This window comes from Anopheles stephensi, chromosome 3 (genome assembly GCF_013141755.1).
Source record: "Anopheles stephensi strain Indian chromosome 3, UCI_ANSTEP_V1.0, whole genome shotgun sequence".
NCBI classification, from domain to species: domain Eukaryota; kingdom Metazoa; phylum Arthropoda; class Insecta; order Diptera; family Culicidae; genus Anopheles; species Anopheles stephensi.
This window is the reverse complement of record NC_050203.1, coordinates 56,955,455-56,981,017: the sequence shown is the minus strand read 5'-3', so window position 1 is coordinate 56,981,017 and position 25,563 is coordinate 56,955,455. Positions and strand designations below refer to the sequence as shown.

Genomic DNA, 25,563 nt, shown 5'->3' with positions numbered 1-25,563 from the left:
TTTTACTGCATGTTTTTACGATGACCGTTGTCCGGGTTCGGTCCTGCTCGATGGGAACTAAATTGTAAAAATTTAAGTTACGTTTTGTTGTGCTACCGTGCCAAATGTTGTTTATAATACGCACATACTTAAACTTTTTTTTTGGTTCAATTTGATTGACATTTGTATTGTAAAATATGGATAATGTTTTGATGAATGATTGGAAGAGGCTTAACTTCGCCATGGAGAGGGAAATCTTTGGTGTCTTTTTATACGTTTTATAATATTTCATCAAGTCATTTGAATCATATCATATGACATGAGAGTAACTTTTTATCAATTATATAATACTTTATTACATTTAATGAATTTGTTTGACGAAAACAACCTTGGAGGTACGATATGTGTTTTTATATATAAATTAAAAAAATGGGCTTATACATTTTCTTATATTCACATACTGATATTAGAGTCAAAGTGAGATTTAGAAAGAAGCATTCCTTTGACGACATATCTGTGAAAAGTACCCCTTTAGTAGGAACATTGAAGAGCGTTTGAAAAATTTGGTATTGGCTCTAGCATTTGCCTTGTCTTTAACCAGACTGTTGTCATCAACTCACTCCAACATTTCAATGGAATTTATGATAACTAAACATACCGGAAAAAATCTCCTTCAGAACAGGGGTTCAAATTCCATCCAGACAGGGGGTCTATCCAGCAGGACTGACTATTCAGCTATGGGTAAAAACAAATCACAGGAAGCCAGCAATGGCAGCCCGAGACCTCTGGTGGTTGCAGGGCCCAGGAAGAAGAAGAATCATACCGAAACGGCAGCAACTGCTGGAGATACTATTTTTTAATAACATTCATTAGGCTATGTGACAGAACGAAAATCCCAAGTTATATCAGAACATTGGTCTGAAATTTTGCGTCCGAAGCTGGTGCCTCAAATTGCTTATAGAAGATGTGCTCAAAACAACTCCGAGATATTCGGAGTTCAAGTTGTGGTAACACTCAGTCAAGGAGTATTTCGCCAGCACTTGCTAACGTCGTCACATATTTGGCTAATCAGTTCGCCAAAGAACTACTTCATTTGGCGATCTAGAACAAAACCGCTCTTGAGCTGGATATTCACCAAACAACACGTGTAGCCAATCGACTTCGAGCCACAAAAAGCACCAATATCAATTTAATAGATTTATTCGACAAGATGAAAGTAATCAGGGCTCTGGCTATTATCTATTGGAACTGCTTTTTCTTCCTTGCCGCTAAACCTCGAAAGATCCTGCCAGTTTTAGCTCCCTGTGATTTGATTTTTTGGGGCGATCCGGTGGCCGAGGTGACAGCGGTGCCGGTCTTCACACGGCAGGACCGGGGTTCAATTCCCATCCAGACCGCGCCTCCCTGTACGCAGAGCTATCTACTTTGCTACGGGTAAAATCAAGTCACAAGAAAGCCAAAAATGGTAGGCCGAGACCTTTCAAGGTTGTATTGCCAAAGAAGAAGGAGTTACTTGATTTTACCCGACGCTGGATAGTCAAGTCTGTCCTACTCACTAGGTCAAGCCCGGGGGTAGGTGGACTGAATGGAATTTGAACCTACTCGGCCACCGGACCGCCCCAATCTATTAGAACTTTGACTTATGTAAACTCTATTACATTAAGGTGGAATGTAATAACTCGACAGAAATCGAGATACATATCAAAACTGCCGAAATATACCGTTCAAATCGCAAAGTGATTAGCCAGACCCAATATCTCTACTGAATTAGTCCCTCAGCTTCATTGCAATGTTTGCCGGGACTCAAATCCTATAGTGACTGACTGGACTGACTCAGAAAGTAGTTGAAAAGAAGTTATCTTTTTCTTCCTTGGCAGGACTACAACCTCAAATGATCTCGATACGTCATTTCTGCCTTTCTGTGACTTGATATTTTCCTTAGCAAAGCAGTCTGCCCTTCGTACAAGAAGGTGGTCCGGGTGGGATTTGAGCCCTGGTCCTGCCGTGTGAAGATCGCCGACGATATCGTTTCTCCACCTGTCGTAATCTTGAATATCTAACTGCGAGAAAAATCAAGTCACTGAAAACCATCAATGGTAGGTCCTGACTTCACATAAGATGAAGATTATTTTAAAAATTATATCTAAAATTAATTTTTTGTGCATAATTTTGCATACAAATTATAAAAAAAAGTTTAATTGAGTGAATCAACAGATAAAAATGTCCACTTGACAAAGTTAATTAATAAAGCTTGTTTTTTTTCCTTCTTGCTCCCCTGATCTCAAATACCATCTTCATTAACATTGCCCTTCAACCATTCTAATGAAAATATACACCATCCATATCCTACTCGACTGATGGATCTGTTTCCGATCGAACCCGATCCCATCCGATCCGATGCTTTCAAGATGTCCACCACCGACTTCCAGCAGTGGCCAATTTTAGCCAAAAATAGAACTAACCTCACAAGCCGGTAACCGGAAGCGTACATTGCAACAGTGTCCACTGCCTGGTTGCTGGATGTTACTGTTACCACACCACTCCACCACGCACACCACTCAGACAGAAAGGAAGCTGAAAGTACGTACGGCTCTGTGTAAATAAATTTAACGTCACGCGCACCAGCCCGTCGAGCAGTGACGGGTAAACAGTTCCCAGGAACTCATAAAACTCACACACGGCATCTTCGGCAGGTTTACAGCTCGGTGCAGCAAAACCCCGGACCCGGGTGCATCTGGATGAAGGGCGTTCAGAGACCAGGAAGGAGATGCGGTTCTATATTAATAATTCTCTAGCCTCAACCACCGCGCCACCGGCAAGAGGGATGCAGTGTACACGCAACTGAAGATAAAGATCTTATAATCGTCATCCCTTCTCTCGTGCAAGGCAGCAGCACGGTCGGTTCGCAGCCCGATAAGAGATGGTGCCAGTACGGAGATAAACTGGCCCGCGTGTTTGGCATTGCGCCGCATTGAGATAGTCGGGCCCAGTACGTCCTACCGGTGCGTGAGATGGACGTCCGGACGACACCAGCCCGAATCGATGCGCGATCGTGTACCGGCGGCCCGGTTCCGGCAGTGGCAAGTGTTAAACGATTGTGGGCCGGCGTTTTGCATACCAAATCGGCAAGTGTATCATGGTGGCGTTGAGTGCGTTTCGGTGTGCACCGTACGATTGCAAGTGACGTTGATACGCCGGGTGTGAAGGAAGTGAAAAATCAAATGTAAAAAGTGAAGCCAAAGCCAAACGGGGGGAGAACAAAAAAAAAAATCAGCGATGAGAAAATCACAACAGGCACCAGTGATTTTATTCTCACGGTTCGCACCAGCAAGTGCCAGCAATAAAGCCCACGAGGCGCTCGGTCCCAAATCTATTTGCGAAACGAAGTTGAAAGCCTTTTGCGTTTGCGTTTTGTTTTTTTTTCCCCGCTGTGCACTCTTCGTTCGCTCTTGCTTGCGGTTTATTTAGTAGCGTCAGGCCGATTGCAGGCCCCGTCGATTAGTTTTGCGCGATCGCTACAAAAAAGCGGATATCTCGGTGGACTCCGAAAGATATCCATTAAAAACGGGCCGGCGATTATTAGAACACGACGGTGGCGGATGGGGTGATGGTAGGGGTGAATCAATTTCATCGCACGATCGGCCGGACATCTTCGCTTATCTGCCGCACGTCGAACGGATCCGTTCGCCCCGTTTTCTGCACCGATCGATTCTATATGGCTCAATTTTGAGCCACCCTCCCGTGGGTTCCGATTAAAAAGAAAGAGTGGAGACTGGTGGATGTGTAGGACCCTTTTTTCTGTGTGCACCGAGATTTAGTTTTGATGTACAGTGAGTTACAATTTTTACAGTCATCAATGGGGTATTCAGTAAAGTCACACCCTTTTTATAGTAAAGGGAGTAATTTTAAGCAAAAGATCACTTCAACAAAGTCACTAAGTAGTCCCTTAGTAGTTCAAATCTTAGTTAGGCGAGCCCTCATGATTCACGAGACCTCATGTTAGGCGTTGCCTCATGTAGGGAAGGCCTGATAGTCTTCGAGGCCTCATGAACGACAAAGAGTTTTGGTTGAAAAGACCTCTTGGCAGACTAGGCTCTACTTCTCTTAAAAGACGAGGGTCTTAATAAGACGAGGACTATATGGGTCTCACAGAACATTGAAATACTGATTGCTCTCTCCACCTCTAGTTCCATTCGCTCCTGATCCTAGATTCTACACCAATTCTTCGTTACTAGAATAGACAAAACTGTTGAAATAGAACGCCCCAGTGTTGAAATAAAATGCCCCGCTGTTGAAATTTATATTCTTAAAACTGAAATATCTACTGAAGGTGATGAAAAAATCCTTAATTAAATTGAAAAATGCTGTCGATTGAAGAAAACCTACAATCAATTTAGTTCAAAGGAATCCTTCTCGCCCAAGTGTTTCGCCACCGTTGTTCAGCACTGTACGGCATTCATTTCTTAATCTTCGCTTAACATTGATTTCGTGGTCGAACTTTGGATGCGTTTATTTCTGTTGTTTTTTTTTCCACTCCTTACGAATCCCGCTTCTTGCTGATGCTCTGCGGTGGCTCTCATTTGATTATTAGCGCGTGCACACGCTCCCGTGTGTCTATGTGCCTTCATTCGTGTGTTTGTGTGTATAAAGGAAGGCAACAGCGAATTAAACAACAAAAAAAACCATCCACACCACGTTCACATATAGTTTTTCGGCTTCATATTTATATTCGTTCGCCAATATTCGCAAAACGGCACATTTCGGCTTCGAGGAAGAACCCGCTAGGAGCAAAAACCCTCCCCATGGAGTATGGGGTGGGGGAGGGTTAGGTGGTGGCAGAATTTTAATTCCCAGCTCACACACTCTTTCATCTCCCGCCGACGGTGAATGAGTTGCCGTGAAAGCGCAGTGAGAAAAGCTCCTAGTTGCTCCATTCATAGTGTCACCGTTCGGACGGTTGGTTCTGTTTTGCTGGGGCTGCCGCTGGTTAGCCGGCCGCCCATATTGAACTACCCATTTTCCATCGTTCGATTTTGTGAAAAACTCTGATTTTCCTGCTCCACTTTTCCGACAGCTCTCTATCTCGCTGTGAAAAAAAAACCACAACACCAGGAAAACATTGTAAGCGAGCGTGCGTGAGCTGACTCCGTGACTCCCGGCGAGTGAGTGAGTGAGTGAGTGAGTGAGTAGTGAGCACCGTGCAGACCCGAAAGCAGAACAAGCCGCACTCCACAATCTTCATTCTTCTTCCCCTCTCTCCCCCCCCCCCTCTCTTCTCCCACACATGCTGCACACCGGTGCGCGGTGAGATGAAAGGAAATCCGCGCGCGCAATAACCTTTTAAAATATATATCATTTGCAACGGTGTGGAAGCAGCAGCAGCAGCAAAAGAAGAAGATCAAGAAGCAGCAGCAGCAGCAACAGACCTTCCCCATCATCATACATGTGTGTTTTGTTTCGGACGGTTTCCTTCTGCTGCTGCTCGTGCCGGTGAGAACGCGCGTTTCTGGACCAGGAATCGTGTGTGTGTGTGTGTGTTTGTGTAGTTGTATGTGTGCACGTAAAAAGGGGATGTTTGTGTGTGTATTGTGGTTTTTGGTTTTGTTTTAATTTTTGTTGCTTTTAATTTCATTTCATTCACCGCCAGTATGCGCGGTACCTCGCGGCGCACGCACACTCACCTGCATCTCTCAGCTCGCCCTCCACTCGACCCGGTTTTAGTTTTATTTTATATTTCCCACAATCGGTTGTTGTTGTTTTGCTGTTGGTTTTGTACCTTTTTCGGATGTACACCCCTACTTCTCCTTCATGTGTGCGTGTGTGGTGCGCTGTGTATGTGTGCTCTCCCCGTATTTTTTGCGGTTTCGCAAAAAACACACAACCAGCGGCCTATCATATGGGAGAATGGAACCCGAAAAGAAGAACAGACCGTGGCCAGACCCAGAACGGGAGGGGAAGGGTAGGTTCCACAGGGGATAGGTAGGTTGGAGCGGTGGGGAGGGAGCTAATGTGCGCGCTTGTTCCTCGCATCGCGCAAACCATCTTTACCAGTCTCCGTTCTGCCGCTTGGTCTTGCGCGTTTGCGGGCTGTCGTTTTGGGCCAAACGACGACCACTCCGGCCTCCATCTCTCTGTCTGTGTGTGTAGTATTTAGTGTGTTGTACGTGCGCCACCCGAAAGCCGCACGGTGAACAGAGGCGCGCGCGCCCGGCGCAATCGGTCCGTGGTTCGATTTTGAATATCGCGTTCACTCGCTCGCGTTTTGTTCGTTGGGTTGCCGGTGCCGAAAACGGTTGTGTGGTAGCGCCCGCTTTGCTGCAGTTCAATTTTCGCCCGTTTCGCGCGTTCGTCTGCGCAGTCGCCTTGCGCCACCTGAAAGGAAGATCCGTGTGCGTGCGTGCGTCTGGTTGGGTAGAACACATCCGGTAGAGCAGCTCGGTCCGGGACACAGTTGTCGTGGTGCGGCCGCAGAAGTCTGACAAACGGTTGGGCAAGGTAGGAACCAGCCGGCACGGACAGCGCAAGGATAATACGGCATCATGTGCAGCGTATCGATCAGTACACAACCCGTACCCGTACCGGGGCGTCCAGTGACGAAACTTCCGGCCCGCTGTGGCTGTGGCATGTGAGGGAAGCTCGCTAGTGGCAAACGAACCAACACCGGGGTCAAGATCGTGCTTTCAAGGGAAAAACGTGTAGTGCATTGGGCAAACCAACTCCCCCACCCCCTGTCACTAAGTGTTGCTCACCCCCTTTTTTCCAGCAGTGGCAAGTCCACCGTCATCCTCACCATCGGACGAGAGAAAACATACACCCTGAACGACAATGTGAACGTCAAAACGCGCTGTCGGGCCGTTTGCACAGGGGATGCATTTGGAGTTTATCTTGGTGAGAGGTGTGATCTGGTCCAATTTCCGGGTGTGTTTTGCCGGGAGTGTGTACCGGTGTGAGTGTGCTTGTGCGTGCAGTTAAGTGTTTCAAGTGTACCGCAGTGTGACCGTGGTGAGTTATCTTCGCTTGGCTCGACTCAAACAGGGAGTGCTGCGCATCCGGTCGGTTGTGTGACGACTGTGTGCTGTGTGTGTGTACGTGTGTGTGTGATTGTGAACCGTTTCCTGTGTAACCTAGCGTTTGTCGTCTGCTTCGTGAAAATCTGTGCCACCTCTCTTTCTCTCTCTGTTAATGTGGATGTTCGTTGGTGGTGATAGCTAGTTGGCAAACGGCGGGTGCCGATTCGATTAACTGAACTGAAGTGCTGCAACAGGAAAGGAAACGATTAATTATGCGTTTGGTACTGGTTGTGATCTATCTGATACTGATAATGCCCATCACCGGCCTGTGGAGGTAAGTGGGAGTTTTCTCTAGGAATAAGTTCGTATATGTCTGATATAGGATTAGGCATAACACTGACTAAAAGCTAATTGAACCGCACAGTGACTTATATTCCTTTTTGGCACTAAAATCCCAAGAGATTTCCTTGACTTCCAGCGATTAGTGATCAGCACCTTCCTTGACTTCCTTATTTGATTTACCTATGACTGGAAATTCAGACCTCTTCTTCTTATTCTTCTTCTTCTTCTTTGGCCATTTCTGGAATTTCTTAAGCCCGATAGTCAGTCTTGTTTACGAGATGGCCCTGGAAGGGATTTGCTCACTGATCTTGCCGTGTGAACAGCGGAGTCGCTATCGCTTCGGTCACCCAACTTTCTTATAGTCTGTCCCCAAAGAGACTTTGCTAGGGCATATTTGAAGATCCTCGCCTCACTTACTGATATCTGGATAGTGAGATCTATGTATGGGGCGGTCCAGTGGCCTAGGCGAAAACGGCACCGGTCTTCACACGGCAGGACCATGGTTCAAATCCCATACAGACCGCCTCCCAGTACGCAGGGCTGACTACTTTGCTACGAGTAAAATTAAGTAACAGATAGCCAGAAATGTCAAGCCGGAGACGTCTTGAGGTTGTAGTGCCAAGAAATAAGAAGAAGAAGAGGTCTATGTATGGAAGAACAGTAGTCTGGATGTGATTCAGAAATTTGGTAGGGTAGCAATAACCCATGTGCCTCTGGCATGAGCTATTCTTCTTACTAAGTTTTCTCTCTCTTCTCTTTCAGTCTTAGAAGTTAATAGCTATGACGTGTATTATTATACATCAGCTTAAATGAACTAACTTCTTGTCTTCTACAGTGATGAATAAAACAATTTCAAAAACTTTCTTTGATAATAGCATAAAAGTGAGGTTATGGTGCTAATAATGAGCGTATCCAAATTTGTATGTTGCATTTGTTGATCATTTGCGATTATTTTTTTATACAAACAAAATCATTTTTATTTTGTATTTGTCCTGCACACCTTTTCTTAACAAAGTTTATTTTAAAAATCGACAAATTAAATTATTATGCATCATATTTTTTGAGTCACAATTTTAATTTTGTTTTTAGAATTCGACGTCAAGAGGAAAAGGAGGAAAAAATTATGTTAAACGCAATTTTTCGTTATTTTTAACAAGAATGAAATTGAGTTGTGGCTAAGATTTTGCTGATGGTTTTTTTAAATACTTTGAAAGGGTTATAGTGATTAAAATTTTCAAAAGTAGTAGATCACATGACGTGTTCTTTTTTTTTTGTCCGTCACTGTAATTTTTTAAAGTTTCAATAAAAAAATAGTTTAAAGTTTAAAGCCTTTCTAAAGTTTGGTGTTATGCAGTGCTTTATCCTGATATACTATTCCATTTTTATCTTATCTTATCTCGTTCTCTGACTTTTTTATAATTATAATGAGATTTTAGTTGAACATTCTTTTGCTTTTGTTTTATTTCATAATTAACTATAAGTTTTATGACAAAACTTTATTGTTTTATTGAAGGTTTTTCCAAACTTACTCAAAAAACAACTTCTGCTTAACTAAAAGCAAAAAAAATGACATTTAACATGCTATAAAAAATGAACACCGATCGTTAAATTACTGCACCGACTCGTCTTCAATCGATCTCCACTCGAAGATCATCCGTCCATCGGAAGCAACGTTCGCACTGGCGCACTTTTAGCGTCAAACTATTTAGCATCCATTTGTGTGCCTCTTGACCCACAAACCCCATCCTACAATGGAGGGGAGATACCCCGTTTACGATGCGCTAGGTAATCATCTGCGGCCCATTAGCCGGGACCATTTTAATGCTCGGCGACACTAAATTTCAAGCGCTTAAATTATGAACCTTCTGCGTGGTGGTGGAACATGCAGATGGAACAGACGGCTCGGGGAAGGCGCCCAGTCTTAACAGCATGGAATGCTTTCAGTGTGCCCGGGGAATGGGAAGTTGCCGAGAGCTGAAATAAAGATAAAATGAAACGTGTGCCCTCTCCACCGTACGCGCTTACTTAGTTGTGTGAATCTGGTCGAGCGAACAGGCGGGAGCGCTAGTTTAGCGATTCAATAAATTATTTGCATCTGTGGCATATGGGACCGTAGCGTTGGCACGATGCACGAACGGTGCGGACCGCATCGATATGTATTCAACACTTTATCTTAATAATTTCATAATTAACCCGATGGAACCTGATGGAAGCCTGCAAGCCGGCCTCAAGTGCCTGTGTGTGCCTGTGTGAGGGTTAGCCTCCACTGCTTCTACTGGATGCTGTAGAAGAATGTTTCCTTTTTTTCTGTTGCGATTTCTTCCGCAATTTGCCGCACCGTAAGCATAACGTGTGAGGACCGGATTACTTCAGCATGCATATCTACCAAGCTACACTGTTGCAAACAAACTAGTGTCGATGGTCAGCCGATAGGGGCAAAAGATCAGTTTCATCTGGTGCTGGGCAAGGACGTGGCCCACTAGAACGCCAATCACCTCGTAAGCTGTAACGATCTTGCCCCCCATCGCATCGCGTCGCAGCGAAGAGATACGATTACGACAAACTGCTGAGCAGCCATTAAATGCATCCTTAATTACATTTACGCTTTTAGAAGCGATTATAAATATTATAAACTGCCCCTCATTATATCATTAGCGATGATGTTGTGATAAGCGGTCGCCTACTAGTTGACGGAGGCTGGGCCCGCTTCTCGCCTAGCTTGGCCCTGACATGGGTTGGACTCCAGCCCCCATCCAGCCCTCGTGTGTCGTTCGCCCTAAAGTCATCCCCTGGAGAGACGATCGTGTGTGTGTTAAACGTTCCGCCTCGAGGTGCCCGTCGATTCGCCCGTCGCTGGACGATGAGGACTCGACAGCTAATGTGTAGGCCCCCAACGCTACCCAGCTACACCGAGACACATGACTATCGGTGCGGCTACCGAAGACATGGAAATGCAAAGCCGCACGGACACGCATGCAGTCATGAAATCGGTTGCTAGCACATCATATCACAAGTTTACACTTACCTTGCGTGAGCGACAGATGACACGCTGCCCGTTTTTACTTCGAAAGCTTGAGGTGGAATTGGGGCAGGAAGCGCAAGGGCGGTGTTGAAACTACTCTCGGCCTCGGCCCGGGACCGGGATGAGTGTATCTTGATAAGCAATATCGCAATTTGATGAGTATTACGGCAGTGTACGGTCAGATAAGCGGGAGTAAAACAAACCGTACGTAACTGGAGAACTGGACCGCAACGCATCGACCGGTGGCCTGGTACGACGATGGACCTCCTCCTCACACATAGGCATAGTACGGTATCGCTTGCGACCAATCTCTTGATGATCGTGCCTTAATCAAGTTCCCTGTCGCGACGCGTCTCAGAATCCGTTGGGATCATTTCTCATAAATGAGTCCGACCACGGGGGTAGCTTCACGATACGCCAAGACTCGCCAGCAGAAAGATTATCCTATAATGAAATTCGTTGCACGCATCGCAGCATAACGACGCACGTTTTGTAGCAGCACACGAAACAAAAAGTAAACAGCTCCACTCCACAGAATTTGGACATAGCGCGAGCGAGGACGTCCAAGCGCCATGGCGGCTACTTCACGGATGATCATCACGGAGGCGCTTCACAGGAGATGACGCGTACCGATGACCGTAGCCGGCCCGCAGACATCCAGAGGTCACACTTGAAATGCTGAACCAGCAGTACGTTTGGCGACAAATCCCGAGTACCCGGGGCCTGCTGATACCTTCACCGCGAACGGTTCACGGCTTATCTAAATCTTTACGATTTTGAACCCCAAAACCCTGAACCCGTCTTTCGCGCGGTAGACGCGCACACGACGAGCTTAGGAAGCAGTCGGACGTTAGCATTCCAGAGCGGGCGGCGTGCGGCGTTGAGCAGGGTCGACACAAATCCTGATGTCCACTGGCAAACGTGGTCCGCGAGCCGGCCGACACGCATTCCTCCACGCATCCGAGCGTCCGAGCGAAAGTACGCCGAGCTCCAGTTTGTTTCAAATCTTAAACCTTCTATGCTAATTTTGCTGAATGTATCATTTCATCAGCGTGATTTGGGAGCGGCTTATCTACCTGCCAAAGCCTGGCGGTGGTATTTGGTGCGCCAAAATGAAAAATCTGTAAAGGCAAAGCAGGTTAATCGCTTCAACCGGCCTTATCATCGCTACCATTTGACAATTGAGATAAATGTAACAGGAGTTTGCATTTACCCAACAACGTACCGACCGTGGGCTTCTGGAAGTTTCGAAAGGGGGATCCGTTTGGGGTCTTTTCAGGGGTAGCTGGCAGGTTCAGGGTTCCTACATGGAATGAAACTGCTGTTTTTTTCTACAAAGACATCATCCCTTGTTTCATGATTTATTGATCCTGGCAAATGTACTCTGTCAGACGTTTGATAGACTTCGGCTTGGAATCTCCGGTATAACCTTCTCAAGTGAAAAGAAAATGGCACCACCCTTTGGCGATGCAGTTGGCTGCAATTGCAAGTGACCGTATCGTGCCTTGCGTCCCTGTTTTGCCAACAGTCGCTTAACCCGAAAGCTCCAAAAGTGTTCGCCCTGAACCGATCAACGACGCGTACGTAGCGCCCATCTACGATTACCTCGGAGACAGTTGCGTGCTGAAAATGGCTGTCACTAGGGACACCCGTAACCGGATACTTTTGGACCCATCAAAGCCCAGTAATGGCCATCAGTGCGCTTTTGGGTAGCGATACCTGGGATCCTGTGTCACCCGTTCGCCATTCGGAGGATCTACCAAATACGGGCGATCGATTCGCCCGGGCAGCGTAAAAGCGTAACGGAACCGATATCCTTGAGAACGGTTTCGATCGGGCAGGCGGCCATCACTTTGATGGCAGCCAATCATGTCGAAAGTCATATTCATTACGCCCTGGTCCCTTTTCGGTTCCATACCTTCTCCAACGCGACCAGGACGCAGGACTTTCGTCGACGAATGAGGATGAATTGGTAATGAACGGGAACATGGCATGCACTATGCTTCCCCAAACATTGATGCGCATCGACGGTTGAGGATCATAAAATTGGCTCAGTGATCCGTAATCCATACCGCACTGGAAGGTCTCCCTCTTCCGACCACACACCCTTCCTTCCTGCCATCCCGTTCGGTGGCCGTTCGTGTACTTTCGAACCTGCCACTCGAAGTTGGAAGCAAAGCGAAGATCGATCACTGTTTATACTGGAGCCGTTTCGGCACTGTTACAATGTTTACATTGAATAATACTCAACGCAACGACTCCGCCACCCGACCACGCGCGCACCACGTCGGGAGTCATCGCGTCGGCATTACGAATCAACCCTGATGTGCGGCGTACCGCGGCGATAATTAGCTTCATTAGCGCGGCGTTGGATCAACTCATTAGCCCGGGAGCGGCGATCGTATTGATTATTTCATTGCGGTTGATGATCGGTTTCCTCTCCGAAATGGCAGCTGTGTCGGTTGGTTCGATGGGACGTTTTAATTGCAACTGTGGTGGGGCCTGGCAACATCAGAGCAACATCTCTTCAAGTTCATCCTGAAGGAATGCGTCACTCGGGAGGGCAGTTTTAGTTTTTTTTGCTCGTTGTTGCCTGCTGCCTGGAATCCGTCTAGGGTGCATCCGCTGCACGGGCGATCTGTCAATCTTCACCTGTGTATGCACCTGTGTATGAGCCGGGTTTCCCATCGTACGGTTCGGTAAGTTTCGCTTTGTAAAGCTACACCTTGGACCCTTTTTCGCCCTCCGGGGTACCATTTGCATTCCTTGTGCTTTTGTGGAAGCGAATGTGCGTGTGTGTGTTCGGTGAGCAAACACACACAGATGGTAAAAAAAATGAGCGAAGATATGTTTTTCAACCCCTGGGTGACAGGACCATCTCACCCCCCCGGGACCACGGTGACCCCGAAAGGTCCAAATTAAGGGTGGCTGTGGTTTGTGGAGTGCCGGCACCCACTTGAACGAAGGAGTCAAATGTTTGATGATTTTGTTACACTACCTTTTTCTCCTGACCCGCCATCCACCATCAGCGTCCATCCTGTCCTGAGGTCTCTTGAAGTATCAAACAGGACGAGAGAGAGAGAAAAAAAACAAACTACTTCAACGTTTTCAAGATGACGGCGAATAAATAGGCAAGCATCTTCAGATGCACTTTGAGCACTGTTTGGCCGTTGCGATCGGGATCGGGCAGGGTAAGGCGCACCGCTGGCCAGGGTAGCACGGCCGTGTGCGGAGCTATTTATGCTGCGGCTCTGTCATGTTGTATTTGCTCAAGCTGAATGCATTCCTACTTGTGGCTGCGTTTGCAAAAGCAAACTGGCCATGTGAAAAACGGAGCAGGACGGAGGATAATGTGGGTTTAAATGCATTTTTACCTCAACTCCACGAGGGACAAGGAGCGGAACCCCTGGTCCGGCCCTCTAAATCCACCATTCCCGTGGCCACGTCTTGTCAGGGTGAGCGGGGTCGAACGGCGCGTCGCATCAAAGCAAAGTGTGACGGTTTTCCGCTTCGTTGGTCCTGAAAGCGTGTCTGTTTGCGGGCTCTTTCTTCCATTTCGTTGACTCTTGACTGGTTGGACCCACGATGGGTGAAATATTGATCTTTTATCTCCCCCGGGCGACTCTCGGAGTTGATTAAGCGGATCATCACGTACAAACAGTGGTTCGGTGGTGGGCAAGGCTAGGAATGCGGAGCCCTGGGAACCTGAGTGGCACCGTGGTGGTGGTGGTGCGTGAAGCCGATCCGAGGTGGTCGCCGCCTGATGTCGTTTTAATTTACGATGATTTAACAAGCACCGAAGGGAATAGACACCAGTCGTCTAGAGACACTTCGCTAATGAACAGTTAGATACATGACATCGTAATACTCTGGAGGCTGCGGCACTATGGGATTATGTTGTCCGATATTGTGAAAAAAAAATCAGTCTAAAGAATGAGATATTTGAAGGTTTAGCAACAATTAACTGTATATTTACGGCTTTGTGTAACTTGCAGTCGCTGTAGGAATCCTTGAACTTCAAGATGACAGAGAAGCTCCTATGAAAATAGTACATCTGATCAGTGAACAACATTTCCCAACAAATCTCATACCAGCTATAACTGTTAAGCTGTTGTAAGCGATTTTTAGAAATTTTATTATAACTGCCCAAGACGACTTAATGTTAAAAGAACTTTTTTGGGCAGTGTCCGCAGAAGAGTTCTTCCAATTGCTTAGCTAAGAATGTTCAAGTTAACTGCTCTTGAACAAGCAATCTCGTATTAATTCTAGTTTATCCATGAATTCCAGGATCACTGTCATAGTTGTTTAAGTCCATGAGAATGACACGCAGTTGAAGCTTGGATTCACTCGCTAGGACCGGGATTGAAATCGCATCCAAATTCCAAGGCTTCTAATTGCTAGCACTTCTATCAGTGGCGGATCAACCTAAAAGCTGGAAGGAGCGCTCGATCGGGGCCTCGTTGGTTAGGGGGGCCTCTTCGGCGAGGGAACTTCTGTTGTTTCTCTCTAATATCATAATTAAAGGAGCCTCAACTGCCATTCCGCTCGGGGCCTACAAATATCTTGACCCACCACTGATCTCTATCCGTATTACACTCTACTCTATTTCCTAAAATGCCCCAAAAGACTTGAACTAGAGTTTTCGAGAGTTGAATAGTCACTATGTCCTCACTACGAGGAAACAGTACACCTTTGAACTCTGGTCCTGTCTTTGTAAAAATCGGCACCGTTGATGCCTATGCCTACCGGCCGGACGTCTTTTATCCAAAAACCTAGAGAGACATAAGATGGATAGTGTGCCGTAGCAGGTCCTTAAACCAAGAAGATGAAAAGATTGCACTATCCAGTAATAAGGACTAGACTTTAAGGAAAATTTTAAGTTCACTCCCTCCATTTTCTTTTTCCCACCTTAAGTATATGAGTAACGGTAGAGTAATTCAAGTTCGCAAAAGATTGACAAATCGAACAGATGTCAGAATCTACCAGGGACGTACAGGGATGACGATCAAGGCGATTCTTGAAAACTGTCAACTAATGATGTTCAATGGGAAAAGAGTTTTACTATTTACCAGCAAATTTATAACTTTGCTGATTTGACCTAAATACTTTAAAAATGATCATTTCCAACGCTTAGAGAAAAACTGCGAAAATGTTGCTGACAACATAAGGTTCTTCTTGATAAAGTGTAACAAAAGCAAAACTGCTGCACAATTACAAAGTTACTCAACTATTGTAAACCCACACACACACCCTCTGCCGGGATAAGCAAACAAATTCCCGATTGTTTGTGTAACCTACTAAAAGCTCATTACTTTTATTACCTTCCCCAAGAGTCAACTCGTCCACTGCTCTATCCTCTTCTTAACGCATTCAACTGATGGGGAAAACAATGTTTGTTAACTGCAAATCGGTGCGCACGGAAGAAAGAAAAAAACCCACCCTTACGCAAATAAAAGTAAATTGCACAAAATGATTTAAGGCTCTTCCTGCGCCAACCTAGCTCGAGCGGACTTCGTGTGCAATCTTGCGCAACGAACGAGATTTCCTTCCTAGGGACGCACGACGGCTAGCGTGACGAATGCTTCGGCTAGACTGCAGAAGAAACTCGTCCGCACGTGCGTGGGGCACAAAAGACTTTGGCGTTTCCTTTGGTTGCCGGGTTGTCCATCATAAAGATTGCTGTTGGACATGAGAAGACCAGCCTTTCCTCTATCCGGCCCCGCGTCTCCCTCCCCACTCCGCGGTGCGGTTTCCCGATCCACCGGAAGGTACGGTGTGTCATGAATGGTTAGCGATTGTTTAAATTGAAATTAAAATGCACAAGTTCATAAAAGTAAATAAACGACTAGCTGAAGAGTGTTAATAGCGTTTCAAATTGTGCCCCATCGGTGATGTGATGGCGGGGTCGCTCGCCGTCGTCGAGTTTTGCGGCCAATGTTCAAACACGCCACCATCGATGCGGCGAAGATCTGAGCCTACCACGCTGCTGCGAGGATACTGGTTGCGCGGATTGGTCCCAGCCAGTTCTGCACGACGGCTGCAGAAGAAGAGCGACCAACAGTTCGGTTAGTAAATTTACACTTCACCAGGCCCTGGCTACGCGACCGGTGTGTGAGTGTGCATCAATCTAAATGCATAATTGAGAAAATTAAGTTAAACACAGGCAAGCCAGGCAGCCGTTTGCTCCGTTTGGAAGCCCGTTTTTTCCCATTTGGAAGCTAGGGATGTAGCTGCCGCTAGACGGCTATACGACTCGACTGCAATCGGGCAGGGAAAAGTGTTTCGAGTTAAGGTGAAACATTCCGCAACGATCCGTTGCCTCGGTGCAGCTTTCGCCCGAGGATCGTACCGCCATTACCGCCAAACGCAGATCGGCACGGGACAGCTGAGTGACAAGCGATTATTTTCGCACGAATTCAACCTGTACCTGAGCTGGTGTGGTTCCGGTCGGGATGCCCTACGACAGTTGGCAACCCAGACCCGGGGGAGGTGAGTTTTGCGCCGCGGAGCGTATAGATCGTTGTAACAAACAGACACACCACCACGGTTCATGGTTCCCATCAACGTCCATTAGGTCGGAACGGTGACGAGATCCGAGCTGGCTGCCGGTTTCGATCCTCGACTCTGGACGGTAGTACATCGTGGCAAGATAAAATTGCTGACTGAAAACTGAGGAAAAAACTATTACAGCTAGCTACTATAGACTCACGATGCATCTCACGATTGTGGCAGAAACCATCAACCCTTAGCAGAGATCGGCTGAGCTGAGCGGGGCGGGCTAGCGCTGGTAGCAAACGGTCCGACAGCCTGTTGAAATTATTCGTTACCGATGATTAGTATTCAATGAATTCGTTGCATTCGTTAGTGGTTGATTTGTGCTCGGATAGATCACACGAGCCTGCAGGCTACAGCTGCATGATAATGTTCCCATTCAGCCGCTACACAATGATGCCATATATTGTCCGAATGAGTCATAAAATCATGGTGACAAAGTAAGCGCTAGTATTGCTCGCACCAGTGTTACACACTCAACCGCTCCTGACGTAATTTATGGCAGCATTCTGGATGATTTGTCAGTCTGACGAGCTGAGAGCTATGGTTGCGGGATTGCAACATTGGAGGTGGAATAGATATTATTAAATAATTTATGGTTTCAAAATATCACACACAACTGTGTAAAGGCATATTGATCCAAAGGGGCGAATGTTAGAGTCGTGCCAGGAACAACAAATCCATTCATCATCTTTGCACCCAACCGGCAAGACAAAACATCTCATTCATTGTCAATTTGCCCGTCAAACATCACCCATCCTCCAATAAACCATTAGTTCTGATTGCAAGATATTTCCTGCTTATCCATCAAACGATCAGGAAAGCTATCCCCAAAAATTGGAGTCTCACGCAAAACATCAACTCACACACAGAAGGGACGACGCGTTAATTAGTCAAATTAAAGCTCAGCGTAGCCGGGTAATAGCGCGCCACACTGCCATAAACTGTGTGGCTCTAATGTTTCCCTAAATCGCCTCACCAACTTCATCAAATAAAGCGACAAATTGAAACCGAATATCAACAGTTTTATGTTTCTCCATGCCGTTGCCCAGTCTTGCTCTGCTAACAGCGATTCTAACCCTCGGCAGATTCAGGAAAAAGATTGGTGAACGAACAGCAATACTACAAGTTTATGTCTTTATTGACCACAGACAAATGGCTGCTACCATTCGAGGCCCGTGGTCCAACCGGCCGCTCCACAACGGGTGCTATTTAAATTTATAATTTCTTTCTCCGCGGTAGAGAAACCTTGGAGACGCGTTGGACTTGGAAGCGGAGTCCTGGTGGGGCGACCAGGTTCTCAGAGATTTTTATCTCATCTCTCCCACCGTTGATCGTTTGACTGATCGTGAAATGTTGTGTTCGTCGACGATGGAAACACTAGTCAATTCATCGATCTACCCCAACGCTGTTTTACATATCACTTCGCTTTACCCGCCCGAGACTTGCAGAGCTTCGAGGAGTTTCTTGAAGTTCTCAAACTGATGCCGACTGATAAGCGATGCCGACTGTGGTCGCGTGGATGATAACTAATGGCTGCTGGATGTGGTAGGTGACGGTGGTGCAGTCATTAGCGCCTTCATTCGTCACTCGCCCATGACCATTAGTCAGTCATCCGGAGTTACTCATTTTCGCCGGCGTTGTTTTGGCTGCCCGGTGAGTCGATGATCGTAAAAATCATCGCGCCTGCTATCCGGATCATTACGCGATGGCGTGCTGGCAGCCCCAAAAACGCACACCGTGCAACCGTTAAAAACGTCATAACGGCGTCTGGAAAATGTACCAGTCCCGTTGGGCCGAGTTGCCAAGTGCGGTCGCAAAGTGGAAATTATTTATTTTAACTCACGATTATTTACCTTTCAATGTAATGAACTGGAACAAGTTGTAGGCGAGCAGGATTGGGAAGAAATTAGTTGGTAGCTTCTTCGGTCCGTTTTTTTCCCCTTCCCCGGGAGTTTCTTTTTTTTTTCTCGCTCACCCGCCGCTCGACTCTATCCGGGCGTAGTGTTTATATGCGGTGGTAAGATCTTTTACACGCGCGGCAACACATCGCGGACTAATCGCGGAGTCTGAGGTCATGGCGGGATGGATGGATGGGCAAGGGTTAATAGCGACGAAACAGAAATGAGCTGAAAATGCTGGAAAAATGCTCAACAGCCAATTGCACGAGTGGTTAATAATCGGTTTTGAATGGGGATTTTTACCCTTCCCCGTCTACTGTCCTCCTGCACCTTCACCATCTCTTGGAGTCTGCGTGCCTTTTTCCAAAAACGGACACATTACCGAACGGCCGTAAGTGAAGCCGATGGATAGAAACGATCTTCATTATTGAATTTTATGGCCCTGCCCCTGCCAAGGGCGCAGAGCTATATTTAGCTGTCGTGTGAAACCGTTTCTCGGCCCGTGGAAAAGGAAGCAAAAACAGCCAGCCAGCCAGCCAGCCAGCAGGAACCAACTGATTCTCTCACCTGCACTTGACGTCTGTGCAATAGACGCGTTGGTTGCGCTGATTGGTTGGTTCGTGTGGTGTGTTCTGGAAGCTGGCTGGCAACTGTTACGGAGCTGGAGCTTCGTTTCGCGCGGCGTATCCATTGCGTAAGCAGGGACGATGCTTTCCGAGCAATATCCCGGGTTCGGGTGGGACTTGCTGACACTTTGAACTTGAACCTGAGGCAAGCAAGAAGAGGCTGTTTATGTTCGAGAAACAATTGGCAGCGTGTTTTTGCAACGATCATTACGCCGTGCCTGTTGCGTGTCGTTATACAATGTGCTAATGAAGTGTTAAGGGGTGCGAAAAGGGGTTGATAATGCTACCATTAAGCTTTAAGCAATTACTGCCACTATTTTAGTATTCAAACTATTTCACATTCATAGGTGTAATGCTCGCTTTTTTCTTCTATTCTTGAACCTCTTTTCCAGAGCCGAAGGTAGCAATGTGCTGCTCGACCCGGACCGGGTCTGCGAAAGCAAGCACCGGAAGTCGCAGCGGCTTTCGGGGAAGTTGGCCGACATCTGCAAGAACGACACGTCGCTGATGCGCGAGATTCACCGTGGCATCAGCCTCGGGTTTCGGGAATGCGAGAACCAATTCCGGCACAACATGTGGAATTGCTCCTGGACCATCAAACGCAGCATGCGCCGAATTTTGGCCAAAGGTACGCACACAACGAGTCACCGTAAATTGTACATAATTGACGAGCACCGGCCGACCATCCGACCGTTGGGAACCACTCGGGGATGGAAAGTTCGCCAAGCTTCCGTAGGTGCGCCCCCCTCCCGAGTCCCGTGCTTGTGCAATTGAAAAATTTAAATCGAACGTAACGATATTGTCATCGCTATAAATTACCTTCAATCCACCGGATCGTTTGACCGGATCCGACCACCGAATCCCTTCACGAGGACAAGGGCGACAAGGGTGAAAACATGCTGCACTTGTCTGTCGGTCGGCAGAGCGTTCGCAGTCGGATCTGTCGCTGTACTGTCGCTGTTCTGTCGCGGTCCTGTCGTGGCCTTTGAATTGTGGCACTCGTTGCTGGCCGCAGACGACAGTTCTGGTGTTCTTCGGGACCGGGCCGGGTCCTTCTGATTTGCTGCCCGATCGGATCAATAAAACAAACAAACAAACGGAACGGAACGAGCCTGCCGGAGGTGGAGGAGGCCTCCGATCGGACGGTGGACATTCGAATGTCCGAATCTGTGCGATCTGTCGCATTGGAATCTGGAATGCTGTGTTGTGCCTTCGTCCGGTGATTGTTTCCGACATTGTGGTCGGTGAGAAGCATGGTAGCGTTGAACTTTTTACATTTTACTTGCTGAAGCTTTTGGTGAGAAAAATTTCGCCAAGTAGTTATACATTTGAGGAGTTAGCTACTGCTTCAGAGTTTTTAGCTTGAAGATGTCACAACTGCTCCGATGCCGCTGTCATTGGCTAGAAGCTCAGTTTTTAATGCATCTCGACCTTCATAACCCCCAAACAAGGGCAGGTAGCAAGGGTTGCTACCGGGTGATCGCATCATCCACGCGCGAAAAGGACAGATTGATCATTATACAAGCCCTGCGTTGCGGATTATCGTCGTCGTGTCGTGTCACGTGTGTTTCGCCGTCAGTCGCCATTTAACCCGTCGCCGATGAAGATGGGTCGGGGCGGCCTTATGGACTCCCCTGCTCTCCGGCCAATATCCCAGTCATTCGTACGCGGATTGACTGTCCCACGGTGAGCGTAATCCTTGTTTGCTGTAGCTGAGGCAAACGGACGGACGCGACCGGGTCTGACATTCAAACCATGACAATTCTGCTGCTCGTAAACTGTTTCGCATTTCGCAACCTCTGTCCTTCGCCGAGAACTTTGGGAAATAAATTCCGGACCAAGTGCAGCCAAAAGGCACCGAGAGCTGAGGTCTCGATCTCGGTGGAAGTATTTCGGCTGCCAAAAGCTCGGCCGCCCGCCCGCGACCCGCGTTTGAAGATAAACAATCTCTCATTGCAATTGTCAAGATTACATCACTTTAATTCAATAAACATTAATTTTGAGCCTGATTCGCCATAAAGTTAATTTAAGTTATTCACAAATTGACAGTTAAATTGTGCCGGTGCCTGGTTCGATTACCCGGTGGTGGACTTTGTTCTTCCGCTTCGTGATCGTGCTACGCTTTGAGGACTCTAGCAAACCGAACGCTGGGATTTATTCACTTCACCCGCCAGTCGGGCCCCAGTTGCCTGGGCCATTTCAGTTGGATCGATCCATCCGACCGAGGGAGAGCGAGCGGATCCCGATCGATCGAGACGGATTACTGACGGTTGAATTGACTACCAAGCAGCTCAAGGCTCTCACAGTGCTCTGACAAAGTGCTCCTGATGGGTGCCGCGGGTGTGCATAATAATCCACAACCCACATCATGTTCCCGTCGGTTGTCGGGGTGCGTGCCAGACCTGTACGTCCGTTCCCCACCAGCGGAACACACTTTCTATCCCGGCAACGGAACCGAACCCGGGGGATAAGTGATCCTCTCCCCGGTTGGCAGCAGCTGCCAGTTACGCTTTGCTCGGTACGATCGTAAAACGATCGATGTAATACATGTTTTGTAAGCAAACACGACACCATCATTATCCATTTGTGGGCTTTCGTTCGGCGGACGGTCCAAGTTGTAAAAGTGCATATGCTGTCGCAAAAAAAAAAACAGCAACGGTAGGGCAGCAAAATCCCGCACCAGTGGTTGCAGATTGATTTTGCCCCATTTTTGAACAAATCTCTTTTTTGTTCCACTCGCCGGCAAGCTTTCATGGCGTTTGCGGCCTTAAACCGGGCTTTCATTATTGCGCGCCGAGTTCATTTGCTGTCCACTTCAATCTCGCGTACGTGACTAAACATGTGGACCGGGAGACGGTTGTTGTCACGTCTGGAACGGCCCTTGATAGTGATCGATCGAGCTTGCGATCAGGAAAATGAACAAATAGGACAGAGTTGTTTTATTATTTATTGGAAGTTGAAATAATCAAACAGCTTGAGATATTACAATGTTTGAAAGAGGGAATTCTAATCTTCCTCACTTTTTCTCCCAAACCAGTATACCACCAACGCACAACGCTTGAACCACCCGCCGTTTTGGAATGTTTAATCGCTCGCTGCGTAACATCAATAGTGATTGCGAGTTTTAATTTGTTTGGGAAGCAAATAGCTAGCAAACAAATATCGAAAATTTATCTTCCCTTGCCCAGTCGATTGGCTGGCACATTGATGTACAAACAAACGTTGCTCCTCCTCGGTGTGTGTGCGTGAGTGTGCACGAGCGCGTGTTGTACAGGAAATTGCCAGGCGCTTCGAGAGATTAAGACATCAAACAAAAATACCTCCGAAAACGATGAATCAATGCCATCCATAAACTTTAACGACTTTGCGCAACTTTGCGCCAACGCATCGTACGCCCGTGGTAGGAATCGCAACAACAGAAACACATCAAACACTTCGAAAAAGCTGGTGAAACCATCTCTCCCTAGTAGTGAGGGCGCGAAGGTGGGCGCCAACGGATTGTACAAAACCACTCAGCAAAGCGTTTCCCACCATGCCCCCCCTTCCCTTCCAAACGGGAAGATGTTGCGTCGTAAAAATAGCTTAATTCTAAGCTTCCCAGCCAGGAGGCGCCAATGACGGCTACAAAACGGTTTTCACAATCGTCACCCGGGTTGCTTGAAACGCCGATCCTCAGGCGCGGAAGATTACACCGTTTTTTTTAAGTTGATGGGGTGCGATATCGGTTTGGAAGTTGCCCAAAAGCTTGAGCAAATATTGATCGTTCAAATTTGGTGTTGATAATTTCCGTCCACCCTTCGGCGACTGTGGAGGTGGCTTTGGCTTGGGAAGGTGTTGTCGGACTGTGTCCGCCTATTTATGTGCATTTTGTTTGAGCAATAATTAGCATCCTGCTTCTCACTTCTGCTCCAAGCAGGGATCGCCGAGATTGAAGACATCGTCCCAAAAAATAATACTAAGGTCTCCACAGAGTGCTCAAGGAAATAGTGGTAGAGATATTAACGCCAAGTTATGCAAATGATGCCCCGATTGGTGGTGGGTTTTCGATCGATCCGGTGCCTAATTCAATTAAACGATATTTGCAGTATCACTTCGCGGGCCAGGACTATCGCAAATGCCGGGCCGCACCTTAATCAACGAACCTTAATCAGCCGCCTGACTTCCGCCATTCGCCGCTCTCATGCTCTCTCTCTCTCTCTCTTGCTCTCTCTCTTCCGCAGATACCCGCGAAACCGCGTTCGTGCACGCGATCACCGCCGCCGGCATCACGTACGCGGTAACGAAGGCCTGCACGATGGGCGACCTGCTCGAATGTTCCTGCCAGAAGCACACGAAATCGAAACCGGGCGACGAGGGTCGTCGGGGCGGACGGGGTGGCTTCAGGCCGGCCGGTGGTGGGAACCGTCGCCGTGTCGGTGGCAATCGGGCCAACCAGAACCCGGGCCCGCAGATTGCGCCCTATCAGCAAAATGTCAATGCGAACCCGGCCTACAGCACACTGACAGCGGCCGAGATTGCGCGCAATGGTCGCGTCCAGGCATCGGTACGCCGACCGAACGGACGGACCCAGCGCCATTCACCGAAGGGTGGGACGGTGGCGGCCGGAGGGACCGTCCCTAGCGTGGGTCTGCCCAAGGAGCTTCCCACGATACTCACGGGCCAGGAAGAGAAATGGAAGTGGGGCGGTTGTGACGATAATGTGAATTTCGGTGTCCGAAAATCGAAAGACTTCCTGGACGCACGGTTGCGCAAGAAGAGTGACATTAAGACGCTCGTCCGGCTGCACAACAATGACGCGGGACGTTTGGTAAGTCCGGGTGTGTGGGCGCACTATACGCCAAACAGTTGCCCAACTTATATGGTTATTTTGGGGTTGATTCCCACTCTCTCTCTCTCTCTCTCTCTCACACTTGATCTCTGGGATGCAGGCCGTCAAGCAGTTTATGCGCATGGAGTGTAAATGTCACGGGCTGTCCGGATCGTGCACGACCAAGACCTGCTGGATGAAGTTGCCACCGTTCTCGGAGGTCGGGGCCCGGCTGAAGGAACACTTTGACGGTGCGACGAAGGTGATCGCCCGGAACGATGGACATAGCTTCATGCCGGACGATGCGACGATCAAGCTGCCGACCAAGCGCGACCTAGTGTACACCGAGGATTCGGATGACTTTTGCGAACCGAACGCCAAAACGGGCTCGCTCGGGACGCACGGACGGGAGTGCAACATTACGTCGAGCGGTGTCGATGGCTGCAGCCTGATGTGCTGCAAGCGTGGCCAGTCCCACAGTCAGGTGGAGGTGAAGCGAAACTGTAACTGCAGCTTCAAATGGTGCTGCGAGGTAACGTGCAGCACCTGCATCGACATTCAGGATGTGTACACCTGCAAATGAGCAGCCAGGATTGGATCAGGAGCTGGATGTTAGAGACGAATGTTCTTCTGTTTCTTTGGTTGTGCAAAGCAGCAAATCTTTGAACATGTGGTACAAGGGAGGAGATAGAGAAACTCGGAGCCAGTAGTGATCACAATGACAACAGCAGGACAACTAACCTGTTTTACAAGCGAAGATATGATCGAGGGAATTGCTGAAGCTGGGCATCAAAAGCTTCAAAGCAGAATTGCTAAAGACTGATGAAAATATTTGTGAAGTTTAAACAGATATGAGCGCACCACATGTTACTATCTAATACAAAAATCGTAAAGTGATGGAGTTGCCACAAGTTGATGCCACAAAAGGATCAAATGGAGCTAGCGAGCGAAAAAGAGAGAGAGAAAGTTGAAGGGAGATAGCAAATCAGAGAGCATACGTGTGTACATACCGACCAACATCCCCCGTTTTACCACCCTTTTTCCTCACCCACCACCAACCACCCCTTTGAAAATCATTTACCTACTCTAATGCTTTTTTTGTGATCTGTGGTGAACAACACAACCGTAAACCGATTATGATATTTATTGTTAAGTGCTGATCGTGTACGATCGAACGATGACTGTGCAGCGGGGCCGTGTTTGGATTGCAAAAGGGTGAACGAAATCGAACGAACGAATTTAGTTAGTGTCTTTGGTAAAGAGAGAGGGAGAGAGAGAGAGCGAGAGGAGCAATGAGCTTATGAGAAATCATAATAAAATGCAG

At 47.6% G+C, this 25,563-nt stretch overlaps 1 protein-coding gene across 3 annotated transcripts; it reads left to right on the top strand.

Annotated features, from left to right (window-relative positions):
- Positions 1–2,898: 2,898 nt before the first annotated feature.
- Positions 2,899–25,178, top strand: LOC118513503 (protein Wnt-6). Of its 3 annotated transcripts, none has more exons than XM_036059351.1 (5): positions 2,899–3,202; positions 6,746–7,323; positions 19,825–20,060; positions 23,653–24,239; positions 24,361–25,178. In XM_036059351.1, exons 2-5 carry the CDS (start codon positions 7,262–7,264, stop codon positions 24,820–24,822), a joined length of 1,347 nt encoding a protein of 448 aa, XP_035915244.1. In that variant the 5' UTR covers positions 2,899–3,202; positions 6,746–7,261; the 3' UTR covers positions 24,823–25,178. The 3 variants fall into 3 exon arrangements, with proteins under 3 accessions (XP_035915244.1, XP_035915243.1, XP_035915245.1); XM_036059350.1 differs by having other exon boundaries at positions 6,743–7,323; XM_036059352.1 differs by lacking the exon at positions 2,899–3,202 and having other exon boundaries at positions 5,627–6,981; positions 7,188–7,323.
- The last annotated feature ends 385 nt before the right edge of the window (positions 25,179–25,563 follow it).